At 37.8% G+C, this 14,335-nt stretch overlaps 1 protein-coding gene and 1 long non-coding RNA gene across 3 annotated transcripts; one reads left to right on the top strand and one right to left on the bottom strand.

Moving 5' to 3' along the window:
* Nucleotides 1-4,621: 4,621 nt before the first annotated feature.
* Nucleotides 4,622-10,456, bottom strand: LOC107565126 (prolactin-releasing peptide receptor-like). Its single transcript, XM_016250338.1, has 2 exons — nucleotides 9,987-10,456; nucleotides 4,622-5,590 (listed from the first exon to the last, which is right to left on the bottom strand). Exons 1-2 carry the CDS (start codon nucleotides 10,454-10,456, stop codon nucleotides 4,948-4,950), a joined length of 1,113 nt encoding a protein of 370 aa, XP_016105824.1. The 3' UTR covers nucleotides 4,622-4,947.
* Nucleotides 6,147-7,285, top strand: LOC107565127 (uncharacterized). Of its 2 annotated transcripts, none has more exons than XR_001606329.1 (3): nucleotides 6,147-6,389; nucleotides 6,836-7,077; nucleotides 7,144-7,285. It is a non-coding gene; the product is annotated as an uncharacterized lncRNA (long non-coding RNA). The 2 variants fall into 2 exon arrangements; XR_001606328.1 differs by having other exon boundaries at nucleotides 6,148-6,389; nucleotides 6,836-7,072.
* Nucleotides 10,457-14,335: the final 3,879 nt, after the last annotated feature.

Below are 14,335 nucleotides of genomic sequence, written 5' to 3'. Positions count from 1 at the left end.
CATTTTTGATCATAATTTAAAGGCCTTAGAAATAGGCATATCAAATATGATACAGTAGGGTTAATAGCTATAAGAATGAATTCTCATAAATGGTAGTATGCATGCAGTATGATAATAGTTTGACTGTTGAGTACAGTTTTGTCCAGTAGATGGCAGAAGGATACAGCACACTATGTTCTCTATTACTAGTCAGGCAGCTCAAGAGGATGTCATGGCCTTCATCATTATATGTGTGCTGTGTTGAAATGATACTTGGCTGCTGTTTTAATTGACTTTTATATGCAAACAGTATGAGCTATCATGAGATATCTTTAGCTAATTATATTGCCTTATTTAATGTTTAAAGTTTATGCTGTCCACAGTATCTACAGTTGACTAATTAGTAGCTTGAAATAAGAGATAATTAGCAGAAATAAAAAAACTGATATTGACTGATTCGTATCATCAGTAAATCCAAGTTCAGTCAAAGTGGAGTTTAATGCATGCATACACTGACTTAATGAGCAGAGAAGATGGATTTAACGATCCTAGTTCCGTGCTGACATATTTCTGACATTATGTGTGGATATATTGATGTGTCTTTTACATGTGCAGTGCTGTTTTGCGTGCAATTAAAAATTGTGTAAAAACCAAAGTGATAGGGGAAAACTTTTTTTTTTTAATTACAATTATTCTGCTGCATTCAACCATTTACTTCAAAACATGGAATGTTCAGGAAGCGGAATATTTTACATTTGGCCTTATTTATGTGATCCATTGCTGTGATTTGGTTTTATTCAATTAATTTCTTCCTGAAACAACTTCCTGTACTATAGCTTTCAGTTTTGCAGCACTGTAGGAAGCAGCTCTCAGGGTAATAACCCATGAGGATGAATACATGAGAGCGGCAAACGTGGAGCACTGCTGCTGACCACCTCTGTCTGATACAAAGAAAAAAATACACAATAGAAAAACAGTCCACACACAAAAGAGCTGCATTCATTCCATGTTATTTCAACTCACAATCAGGAATATTCTGACTTATCTGCTCTATCCTGTGTTGTCTATCATCATTCACACATTTTCAGTCAACAGTTGCTTAACAATGCTTTCCTTTCAGCTGAATTAATTCAGAGATCTATTGATTTATTTTTTATCTTTATCTTGCTAAAGATGAAGGGGTCTTCCAACAGGAGGTCTGCACTGGCACTGCAAGGAGTCCACTAATTATTGTCACTTTTAAAGTGAATGTGAAGTTATTCTGTAATTCTGTTTGGATAATATCAAACAAATCAAGACTGCTGTTGTGAATACAGTTATTGTGGCACAATTCAATAAGCAGGAGGTTAATAATCAGTAACTTACATTTTAGACACATTACTACTATTTTGCTCCGCTAAGGACAATAGTTCCAAATGAAGCAGAACCAACTTCTGCATCTTGCAGTAACAGTTTCATTCCTGAATTAATTGTGTTTGCGAAAATTGGCTGAGTGAATAATTCAATGAATGACTCATAAAGACAGTCACGTGTTTTGTTGCTAAATGAAAGCAACACACTCTCTCTGCAATTCATAGCTTTTTGGCAAATTGGTGGGTAATTTGTCTTGAGTTTGCATGATCTGCTAATGCCCCATCTCCTTACTGTTAGGTTTAACCTTCATGCTCATGTTTTTTCTTTTTCTAAAAATTCACATCAATCACAATCACATCATACAAAATCAGCATCTTGTAAGTTAGTTACCTTTGCTCATGCGATTGGGGTGAATTAATTCGTTTTTGAATGAATTGGTTGAATTAATGATTCAGTGACTCACTTTTCACCACCTATTGGCGATGTAACCTATAGAAAGAGATACTGAAAAACCCCCAGCACTAATACACTATTATACACTGACAAGTGGTGTGATAGGAACAGTGAAATGTCTCAGGGCTGTTGCACTGTTATAGCAGCCTGTGAATGCTGCTCAACCAGTTGAATTTGAGGACTGAAAATAACTTTTGCATAATGAATATTTGAAAATGAAAATAATTTCTTTACAGTATGTCATTAACCAGTGTTATTTCAGTATCATTGAGATACTATTATAGTTTCTATAATCTTTTTTATTTATAGCTTTTTTTTTGTTTTAGTTATAATTATTTTAGCACATCAAGTCAAACTAAATGAAAATGACATGCACTGGCAACTAGCTGAAGTATAAGTTTGTTTTTTATATTATATTTTATTTCATCAAGTTTTTTATGGTTTTTGTTTGAGTATTTACAATAACTGTTATGAACTCATTTTTATCCAGTGTGTAACAGGGTCTCTGCTCCGCCTCTTGGCCTAAAAGAAAGTTCGAAGACCCATAAAGGCATCCGTTTGGTGTTGTCACTATTATTTCTCCATTTAATAAACCTGGTAGCTTGGCAGACCCTGAAACAAAAGATAAGTTGATACGTCGAGTCATTTTCAGTCCAGATGTAATACTGCCATGGTAGTGTGCCTGCAGACTGAGCAGCATATTCTATTATGTTTGCACAATAGATCTGAGACCTTTGAGCTTAACCTGAGTCTGCAGCCTGCAGCTTGAGAGATGAAGAGAGGAAAGCGTCTTAGTTACTCATTTGTAGGGTATTGTACAGTGTGTCTTTCACATTTTCTGTCATCCTCCTTGTGAATCACTGGCCTGTTATCGAAGCTGTGTTTGTGTAGTTGCTGTCTTTGATGTATTGGGATGGCAGACCATTGAAAACATGACTATCTATCATAGAAAGACATTTAGTGGAGAGGGGGAAGAAAGAGAAAAACTCTAAAGGATGTACTGAGTTGGTCACCATAGAAACGCTTCCTCCTTTTTATAGGTTTGTCTTTTGTTGCTGTAGCTTATTTTCATTTTGGGCTGTTGTGTTGAGGATATTAACAGGCCCAGACCGTTTCGAAGGTTACTGACTACAGTCACTTTATCTATTCATCAGTTTATTATTGTTCACATGCATTGGTGTTCCTTTGAATTAGTGAACGTACTGGTGGAATCTTTAGCACTTTGAATTGAAGTTAGCGGTAACATCATGCCGTTAGTTAACTAGATTTTAGTGCTACTTGTTTATGCAAATTTTTTATTTTCATGTGTTGACTGACATACTAAAGCACATGTGAAGTAATTGATTATAATTTTATATATAGTGTATATAAAAGATGAACTTAAAGGGATAGTTCACCCAAAAATGTAAATTCTGTTATTAATTACTCACCCTCATGTCATTCATATTTGGAACACAAATTACGATACTTCTGATCATTTCCAAGAGCTCTCTGACCCATGGACAGCAAGGATCCTACAACGATCATGGTCTAGAAACTTAGTTTTTACAGAAACCGTAATTTTACGTAAACAACGTATGCTGGTCTGTGTCAGCAGCTCCACGTGCATTCGTTGTTTACGTTCCGATCAAAGCATGCATATACGTCGTCATACTCTCCAAAATGATGCCAGGGTGATGTGGAGGAGATGGATTGTTGAATAAAGTCATTATTTTTTGTTTTCTTTGTGCACAAAAAGTATTCTCGTAGCTTCGGAAAATTACAGTTGAACCACTGATGTCTTTTGTTTTAACGATGGCCTTGCTACGTTTCTGGACGCTGATCGTGTAAGGATCCTTGCTGTCTATGGGAGGGTCAGAGAGCTCTTGGGATTCATTAAAAATATCTTAATTTGTGTTCTGAAGATGAGCGAAGGTCTTACGGGTTTGGAACGACATGAGGGTGAGTAATTAATGACAGAATTTTCATTTTTGGGTGAACTATCCCTTAAAGTCCTATTTACGTGAGTCAAAAACACTCTTAAGCTCAGCTAGTTGCATTTTGTATACATTTTAATAAATTAAATGTACATATAATTGTAAATAACATGCAATCGTGTCCAAAACATGACATTCTGTGCTTCACTTAATTCATTTATAGCACTATTAGCACAAACAGTAATATTTGGAGGATTGTACAGATCATTAAACATTGTTTGAGCAATAATCCATGGTTTTGTCTTGGAAAACATAATGTTACAGAGATATTCACACTGTATTCATTTACCTGAACAACAAGTTAATTGCAATTATTTTGTTTACCCAGTAATATGTCTTTGTGTATAAAACAACCGCCAGTCCTGACACTGTTTATTAATGCAACATTATGAAACGTTACATGAATTTATACAAAATTGTATGGTTATAATCACACGAATGAGACTTTCTCTCACTTGACACATTTTGGCACTTTCTTTTCTGAATTTTTAGTTTTGTTCCTTGTTTGCTTCAGGACAAAGAAGATACTGCAAAATAAAAATTGTGCTTGTGCAGACAAAGTTTTTTTTTTTTGTATATAAAGACAATAAGCTTTGTATTCTTGCACACTTTATTATGAGCACAAAAACATTAAAGGCCTGAAAAGTTATGAAAACATTTAATTAGTAAAAGGTTTTAATATTTCATATAGGCCATGTGTTCTTTTTGAATATTTTATCTGTTTGATGTAAATATCTTCAGTGACATCTTGTATAAACACATGCAGTTTAAACATTTTTAATCCAACAGTTTGAAAGGCATTAACATAAGCTGTAATTCACTTTTAAAGCTGAAACATTTGCTTTTCTGAAAGCTGGGTATCTGTATGTTTCTGTTGCAGTATTTTAAGGGACCGTTTCTCTGTAATGTGACCAACATTCAGTCTCCTTCCTAGGAAATCCATATCCAAATCACAGACAGCATGGTGAAATCTTGTGGCTGAATCCAACAGTTTTCTCACATGGCTTGTACATCCAAGAAAGACCATCTGTGTCCATCTAAAACAAGATGCATGTGGAGGAACCTTACAGATGGTATAGTTCCAGCCAGGACCAATGTGAACACTTTCTCTTTTCAAAAAGTGTGCAACCCAAATGTTCTGCTAGCCTCAGTAGTCTTTGAACTAACTTGATGTGCTCTTTTTCTGTCAGAGAACCACGCTAGCGGTAGCGCAGTTGTGTGCAGGAATCCCGATGCCAATCCGTCGATGGCAGGTGAACATCTTGCGCAATTCCGCCCTGAAAGGATCGTGCAGCCATGCATATAAAAACGGGTTACAACAAGAGGAACTCATTCCACACAAATGACACAATAGCTGGATCAGCAGGAAGTAGCGCTTGTCGATCAGGTCTATATCAATATCCCGAAGAACATTGAAGACACTTATCGGCAGCCAGCAGATCCCAAAAGCAGCGACGACTAAAGACACCAGACGAAACGTCTTGCGTTTCCGAGCCCGCTGGGCTTCCGCTTGGCTCTGGGTGCGATGACCTGGCACCACACAATTGCGAAGCTTCACTGAAATGCACAAGTAGGAGATGCAAAGTGCGGACAGAGGAAGGACATAGGTGATGAAGAGCGTGCTGTAAGCGTAGGCTAGCCGCTCTTTCTCCTGACCCATCCAGAACTCCTCGCAGATGGTGAAACCTTCGTCCTTGAACTCCACATGGTACGTGTGGGCCACAGCAGGAGCCACCAGACCACACGACAAAATCCAGATCCCAGACAGAAGATATGTGCAGGCCAGAACTGAGATGCGCTTCTTCAGGGGATGAACCGTAGCATAGTATCTAGAAGTTAAAATGACAGTTTTAGGCAACAAGTTAGTGATCATACATCTGTATCTGATGCAATAGTACAACTGGCCCCGGAGAGATGTTTTTGTCCTATTAATTTATTCAAAATTACATTAAAATATAATCAATGACTTCTCTTCTATTATGAGCACATTTTAAATGTATGAATTAAAGGGAAACTTCACTTAGAAATGAAAAAAATCTCTCAACATTAACTCACCCTTCTGCTGTTCTGTTTCCGGCCCACTGTTTATAGTTTTAAAATATTAGTAGTGTTATTAGTTATCATTAGTAGTGGTTCAATCCAATTGCATTATATGGACTCATGGATTACTTTTCTAAAAATCGGTTTCTGTTCTTTCTGAAGAGAGAGTATACATTTGGGACAGCAGGAAGGTGAGTAAATGTTGAGAGAATTATAATTTTTGAGTGAAGTATCCCTTTAAAATGCATTTTGATTGAAAAATGATGTCAAGGTGATACATGTTAATGAAGAAAAAATCTTAAAATGAGGAAGAATCGAGGCCTGAAAAGAGCCATTCAGCTCGCCAGCGGCGCTAAAATGCTATTTGATCTCTCCAAAAATGCTAATGAGTAACAAAGAGATCTGTTTACGCAGCGCAGCTGAATGTCAAAAAGTGAAAGGTCTTCTTGATCTATTAAAAGTTAAACTTGACACAGTCTTTTAAAAACATGTAGATCACGAGACGCTGTCTAGCCCTGTAGATGAGTAAACTGTAATGAGGACCTTGGAAACCAAAAACGCATTCTGTGTGAACAAGCCCATACCATGGTAAGTCAGTTTAGTTTGGAGGATTTGATTGGTCAAGGTTTATGTACTGTCTTGCTTAAAATTATTCTTTATCTGACTGATTTAGTATTATAATTGACACTATCATTTGAAATTGTTCATCTTTTTTTGTACAAAATGTACAAACTGAAAGATGGTATAAAAAAAGTTTCAAAAACATACTGTTTCGTTTTATACTATTTCAAGTAACGTGCTTCAAGCTAGAATTTTAAAAGAAGCTCTTGTACTCATTGACCCTGGGAACGCCAGCTGACTAGTGGCCCCAATTTGAGTTTAAAAGCTATGTGTTAAGATATAAAGACAACGATATAAGCTGAAGCAAATACAAAATGTTGCATGTTGATTTTGTAGAGACATAATCAGTGGGCTGTAAGAAATGGGATCAAAAAAACAAGACCTCTAAATGAACTCTTTTCATTCGCTTTAAGGTGAGAAAGACCTGTTGGATGTTTTGCTGCAAAAGCACACTCGTCAATGGATGCACATTTCCTTGCCTCCGATCCAGCCTAGATGAATGTGTCTGCATCCAAACCCCTACGATAATATCAAGGGCTTTTAAAGACAGTATTCATGTAGGCTTTATCACGTGTAAAAGCACAGAAGATGAACCACCAGACCATGTACAGGAGATGACGGCCTAGTCTGCGCAAAAAAAAGCCGTCACTGTAAGGTAAATGGATTCTTAATGCACCTATTATACTACAAGCCACCAATTTTTCATTTTCTTTGACTATAGCTCAGCACCATCATCCATCACTGACTCACGTCACATGCCTACGCAAGGAGGGAAGTGTGAAGGTTAAAGGCTCTACGAAGCCACAAAGTTAAGATAGAAGTTAAGATCCACTATGAATTTCTTTTCAGATTTGGGGATAAGAAATCCTGGTTTATTTTTGGTGTCCTTGGTATTTCACATATGGCAGCTGTTAGCCTTCCAGCTTTCTGTAGAATGTGTCGCTATACAATTGTGTCATATAATAGCATGGCATTTTTGTGTACCATAAGAACTTACAGGCTCTTCTTGCCCCCAGAAAAAGAGACCTTTATATTATTCAGTCATTCAAATTTAGATGAAATACACCAAAAAGGTTGCATGAGGGGTTGAAACAATCTGTATCTTTAGAAAATAAAAGTCTAACCAAGTTTAATCATGGACATATATCACAGAACACTTCTGTAATTTGTCTTGTTTTCTGACAGTCATTAAATTTTCCATCAGCGTCTTTTCTATGACAAATGATGTATTATGCACACTGATGTCATAATTAAAAAAAAAAATGTAAATGCTTGATTATTATTTCACTCTGTTATCTATTTTAAAGGTGACATATCATGAAAATCTAAATTTTTCCATGTTTAAGTGCTATAATCGGTTGCCCGGTGTATCTACCAACCCAGAAAACATGAAAAAGAATGACCCAGTAATTTTTTTTTGTTAAGCCTTTCTCTGCAAGCTTGTGAAAAAAGCAAGCCGCTCAGATTTCACTCCCCCCGTGATGTAGAAAGGGGATCTTATTATAATATTACTGCCCCTTAATCTGCAAGTTTCCACCCATGGCACCGCCATGTTTTTGCAAGCAATGGCGAAAGTTTAAGCAAAGAATGCTAACTGTTCTGTCGTTGGCTGCACAGATGAGCACAGAACACTAATTAGAGTCCCAGCTTCAGAGGAGACAAGAGAGCAGTGGATTTACTGATTTATTTACTGTATATTACGCTGATGCCACACAGATCAAATATAAACATGCAATTGATTTCCCAGCGGTTTACCTTCACAGACATAACCGACTGTTTTTATAACTCAGGTGTGTTTTTAACATAAACTGTATGACAGTTTAAGTGCAATAAGAGATGAAAGAGAACTTAGACATGAAAGAGAACTTAGTTTAGTACTGTGTGACAGCCGCTTTATCAAAAGTGTAAACTGATATGGCTTTAAAACGCATGATTTCAGCGCGATAAACATAATCTGCAAGTTTCCACCCATGGCACCGCCATGTTTTTGCAAGCAATGGCGAAAGTTTAAGCAAAGAATGCTAACTGTTCTGTCGTTGGCTGCACAGATGAGCACAGAACACTAATTAGAGTCCCAGCTTCAGAGGAGACAAGAGAGCAGTGGATTTACTGATTTATTTACTGTATATTACGCTGATGCCACACAGATCAAATATAAACATGCAATTTATTTCCCAGCGGTTTACCTTCACAGACATAACCGACTGTTTTTATAACTCAGGTGTGTTTTTAACATAAACTGTATGACAGTTTAAGTGCAATAAGAGATGAAAGAGAACTTAGACATGAAAGAGAACTTAGTTTAGTACTGTGTGACAGCCGCTTTCTGTGCACGTTCTTCGGATGTGTGAGCTCAGAAAACCGTGTATCAAAAGTGTAAACTGATATGGCTTTAAAACGCATGATTTCAGCGCGATAAACATTATAATCAGAGCCAAACAGATGTTTTTTAACAGAGTATCTGAGGAAGGAGCTGTAAAGGCAAAGCCCTATTCTGGAAAAGGGGCGGGGAGCAGCAGCTCATTTGCATTCAAAGAGACATGCACGAAAACAGCGTGTTTCTGCCTCCACTCAAAATATGCATTTTCAAAATGATATAATAAATGATCTGTGGGGTATTTTGAGCTGAAATCTTACAGACACATTCTGGGGACACCTGAGACTTATATTACATATTGTAAAAAGGGGCATAGGTCTCCTTTAAATATTTAAACTTATAATTGTATGTTGGAATGTCACACAGTAGTGTATGACTGTTTAGGTCTGCGACAAGGACAAGCTATAAAGCCATTTAAAAATGACCAAAAATAAATAATGAAGGCATGGTGAAAAGGTTTCCAAGACATTTTATTATGACCTTGCTATAGCAAAAAGAAAAAGTTAGAAATCTGTTCAAATAGAAATCTTTTAAAAAAATGTTCAAGCTAAAATCTATATAAAAGTGGCAAGTTTGAAGAAAAGTCGAATTGCTAGTAGATCAGAACAAACTTTAAATTTTAAACATTTAAATAAATAATGATAATTTTCAGATTCCAGTCATCATATTATCACCTGTTCTCTATTCAAACTGAACGACATGAGGCAGTAACTTCTATATTCCGCATAGATTTGTGTTGCGCTATACTGTACATATAAGGATATGTTTTCAACAACCTGTTACACAGACAAATTTAAACACTGCATATACTCTACCATTCAAAATTTGGGGTTAGTAAGATTGAAATAAATTAATATTTTTATTCAGAAAGGATGCATTAACTTTTTTTTTAATTCAAAAAAGTGACCTTACAAATGTTACAAAATATTTTTATTTCAAATAAATGCTTTTAAAATATATTCAAATAAAAAAAGTTATTTTTAAATTGTAATAATATTTCACATCACATTTTTGTAATTAAATAAAATTAGTATAAGAGACTTTTTGAGACTACGTGATGAATCCACTGAATCAATCTGTTACATAACCATGCTTCTAAAAGCCCCAGAATGCTAATAAAACATTGATGCAATGATGAATTAGTCACACTGTCAAGAGACAGATCAACTTTCACATGCATCACTCACCTGTCCACCCCAATAGCTGTCAGTGTGAAAACCGACACGTACACCGTCACCGGCTGAATGAGGAACACCAGGTAGCACATGAATCTTCCAAAAACCCACCCACGAGGGTTAAAAGCGTATGCCAGGGTAAAGGGCACGCAGGTAGCACACATCAGCATGTCAGAAAACGCCAGGTTACCGATGAAGAAGTTGGTCACGTTGTGCATTTTTTTGGTGTGGCAGATGACGTAAAGCAGCAGGTAGTTCCCAAAAACTCCAACCAGGACCACGAGAGCGTAGCAAGGGATTATGAGGGGTTTAAAAGACTGAAGGAGCTCCACACCAACAAACTGAGGACTGCGCTTCGATGTGTTCGTCGACTGCAGCATGACTTCATAGATTTGGCCCCTGCTGGAATTCTCCATGGTGAGGTTTTCCAGGCAACACGAAGGCACGGGAGTGCTGAGCCATTCACCACTACTGCCATCCATCCTTACGACTGGAATACTGCTTGTAGAGACCTAAACAGTGGGTGTTTTGGCATAATAACAAGGAAAGAGATACGCTTTGGTTAGCTTTCTTCATAACTCAACTCTAGCTGAATTTTAAACCATTAACAGATGGATTGAAATGTCTGTGAAGAAGAAGCGAGCCAGTTGAGTGCGACTTGTGGAGGCGTGTGGTACCAAACATCCATTTTGCGATATATAGGTGCTAGGTTTTCTTAAAAGTTGAGTTGGCTCATATAATGAAGTGACTTTTTCAAACTCTAATGAGCACAGCTACAATTTTCCTCAAAGTTCCTGTTCTCTATACCGAACCACTTTCCACACAGCAGTTCTTCTGAACATTAGAGATGCAGGAGTCACATCTAAAAGCTCTTCATTACAGCCTTGACTTACTTCGGATGGCTGGTTTCCGTAGCAGGTTATTCATAAAAAGAATCAGCGGGACTTGAGATCTGCGTGTTCCTTTCAGTGTATGCTCTGTCAATCCAAACAGCAGTAAACAGAAACTTGTAAGGACACTAATGAAAGCCAGCATGATTTGAGTCAAAGATGTGTCTCTGCTGCAATCACATATGGCCGTTGCTGTTGAAATGCAAATGAGCCTCATTCACTCGCTCCTTCTAATTAAGTGAGTAAATGGTTCATAGATTAAGCATAAATGCTCTTTGGTCTTTACTGTAACAAGCTACAGCAAAGCAGTGATAGTGTTTTCTGTTTTTGTCTCTTTACCAATCAGTCAGTTGTTGCAAAAGCAGTAGATACGGCTTAATTAATTGTATCTTAAATGCTATCTCATCATCGTCAATTTCAATCAGGGTTTTCTTTTTTAGTGGAACATATTTTCACATTTGACATACATTTAAAATACCTATTTGTCAGGGATCAATTGTGGTCCTTGATTTATACATGCATCAGACAAATGAAGCACCAATTGCTCTTCACAGATTACATGGTTTATAAATTGTTTTATGGACAAGACAGTACTAAAAATGGCCATACGTTCAGTTCAGTTAATTTTAAACAGCAGGATGTGCTGAATGCCAGATACAACTTATTTAATTAGCTCAAATCTTCATTAAGCACATTCAAAGACAAGATTGAATAAGCATCCCCAGGGTGTCGACTGGGTTAGATGAAGAATAAATTAACAAACCCTCACTGGGTGAGATATGGAATATTTACAATGCATTTTCAATATTTGAAATTAAGTGACATTAAGCAATTATCACAGTAACCTGAAGTGACCGTGTAAGTTGTCTAAAGGCTGTGCTAGTGTGCTAGTTTTACACTTCCTTCTTACCTTGCGACTTGTTTGATAGTGTTGAAAAAAGTTACCATGGAGGTTTTCTTGTTTAAACCACTTGTTTAACCCAGACAACTGGGGATTGCTTTGAAAAGCTTATTTTCAGTAATTAAATTAATGTCTTTCAAAGCACAGATCCACCATTTTGCATCATTACTTTTAACTGTTCACTAAGGTCTCTGTATGGCATTTATGTTTTATGTAAAAATAAATAAATACAACCTTTGATTATTGCCTTGGTTATTTTTATGACAAGAGTAAAAATAATTGTATGTAGTTGTGAGAAACAAAGTTAACACATAATGTAATTATGAAAAACAAACACAAATCTTTTTCACAAAATGTTACTATTTCACCCAGCTCTTTATTGTAACTTGTTGCTGTATAATAAAGTGCATGACTTGGAATAAAGTCCAATAAGTCCTTTTTAATAAATCCACAAGGAGAAACCACCAACAAAGATTCAATACCGGTCCTTGAGCTAAGGGAATCTAAGGGCTTAAATACACTGGGAATGTAATTGAGGAGAAACAGAACAGGTGTGGGAACTAATTAATCAAAAACTGTGGAAAATAACAAGGGAACTGAGGCGGAGACAGAGACCTGGAAGACCGTGGTGGAGCTGAAGCATCTGAGGACAAAGGCAGAGCCGGAGGGAAGGAGGAGCCAGACAAAGCCCGAGGGATAGAGGGACAAGGCAAAGCCGGAGGCGTGGAATTCCAGCCCGGTGGAGCTGATGGGTCTGAGGGCATAGGTGGAGTCCGGGGTTCGGAGGCTGGAGGCAAAGGATCCTCATGCATAGCAGGTGACTGTAAGGCCTGAGGCAGATCCACACCACAGGGTGGAGCAGACTGAGGATGAGCCAAGAGACTACAGGTGTGTTCAACTTGAAGCAGCACTGTGCAGACCAGACCGATTGGCCAGAGTAGCCGCAGTAGTTGCAGTCGGGGGTGGAATTGAAAATGGAGATGTCAAGTCGGACACTTTCTGCTCCCGGTAGTGACGCTCTCATGATGTTTGCAATGCATACACTATCACAAATGTTTGTCAAATACACAGACGTTTCAGAAACATTTTCATGACCAACAGACACACTTTTTTTATACTGTTTAATACAGCACCATCTGTTCAGGAATAAAGTTAAACATAAACATGAATATGGGTGAATATGCTTTTATCAGTGTTTTTTGATAAATGTGACTCAATATAACAGTGCAACTACAGTAAAAAAGCTTTTACTGTTCTAAAAACACAGATTTGAGAGCATTATTAGAATTGAGGATGTTAGAATAAACCCGAAACACACGTGATCGTTGTCATGTGGGGAATCTGGCCAATCATGAAATAGCAGCGTCGTCATCAAAGCTCCTGCAGACGCTCTGGTGAAACTGTTGAGGTACTTTGATGCTGTCACGCATCCGGTCCATGAACTTCCGTCTGCTTACCATCAGAGGTCACCCTTTCCTTTACATTGACTCTCGCACTACACTACTGTTGCTTATCATCCCGGAGTACATATCCCATCATTCATTGCACTGATTGCACTCAGCACGGATTGCACACAGCTGTTTTCACTGATTGCACACAGCTGTTTCACATCACTCACTCACTATATAACACGCACTCAAACTACCACTCACTGCCGAGTATTGCTTAGCCTGTTAGTTTTCCTAGTTCCTGTTATCCTTCCCGTGTTTCCTTGTTTTGCCTTGCCTTGCCAGTTTTCTCGGTTCTGATCTTTGCCTGTCTCCTTGGATTTATCCCTCTAGTCTTGCCCCTGTGATTCTGTCTGCCGATCGTTGACCTATGCTAGCCCTAGGACTATTCTTGTGTTTTGCCCACCATATACCTGTTTGCCTTTGCTCGACCCTGCCTGTTATGACCACGTCTCTGTCTTCTGTTCAGAATAAAGCTTGCACATGGATCCACATGTCTCACGTCTTGTCAGCCCCATAACAGATGCCACACGTGACAGTGACATGGCGTCTGTGCTGTCTCAACTCGGACAACATTTATAACCGGCATGTACTGCTTCAAGTCAGTTGCAGATCGGTCTGTGCAACGCTGCATGAAGTCAAACACACCTTCTGCTTGTTCGATTTCATGCGGCTGCCATCTGACAAAAGCAATACATTCTGGTTAGAACATTTGTCCGACTTTGATCATCGCTGCAGCCGCCCTACGATCACATGTGCCATCAAAGTATTGCGAGAGCAAAATGAGACCAGCCGCCTAGGTCAGGTGCTGCAGTTGCTCAAAATCAGTCAAAATACAGGGGGAACACAATCAGGGAGAAACAGAACAGGTGTGGGAACTAATTAATCAAAAAGCATGCAAACTAACAAGGGAATTCAGGCAGGTGAACAGACAAAAAACCAAACCAGAACATAACCGAATATAGCTAGATGTGGCATTTATATGAAGTTGGAAATGCAAGCATATCCAACTTTTCCATATACATACTCATATAGGGCAATATAAACTAGCACATCTTAACTACATGATTTGTTGTATCTTTGCAAAATGTAAAACTATATTATCATCCAGCTCTAATATGC

Source organism: Sinocyclocheilus grahami, unplaced genomic scaffold (genome assembly GCF_001515645.1).
Source record: "Sinocyclocheilus grahami isolate Dianchi unplaced genomic scaffold, SAMN03320097.WGS_v1.1 scaffold982.1, whole genome shotgun sequence".
In the NCBI taxonomy this organism is placed as follows: domain Eukaryota; kingdom Metazoa; phylum Chordata; class Actinopteri; order Cypriniformes; family Cyprinidae; genus Sinocyclocheilus; species Sinocyclocheilus grahami.
Note: the sequence above shows the minus strand (reverse complement) of the source record. Positions and strands in the feature narration are given on the sequence as shown.

What these genes read in the sequence shown, in the direction of transcription:
- LOC107565126 (XM_016250338.1), bottom strand. Translation starts at nt 10,456, where the DNA reads ATGGATGGCAGTAGTGGTGAATGGCTCAGCACTCCCGTGCCTTCGTGT. An exon ending in ACAGCTATTGGGGTGGACAG is followed by an intron (nt 5,591 to 9,986) that starts GTGAGTGATGCA and finishes TTTAACTTCTAG; the next exon opens with ATACTATGCTACGGTTCATC.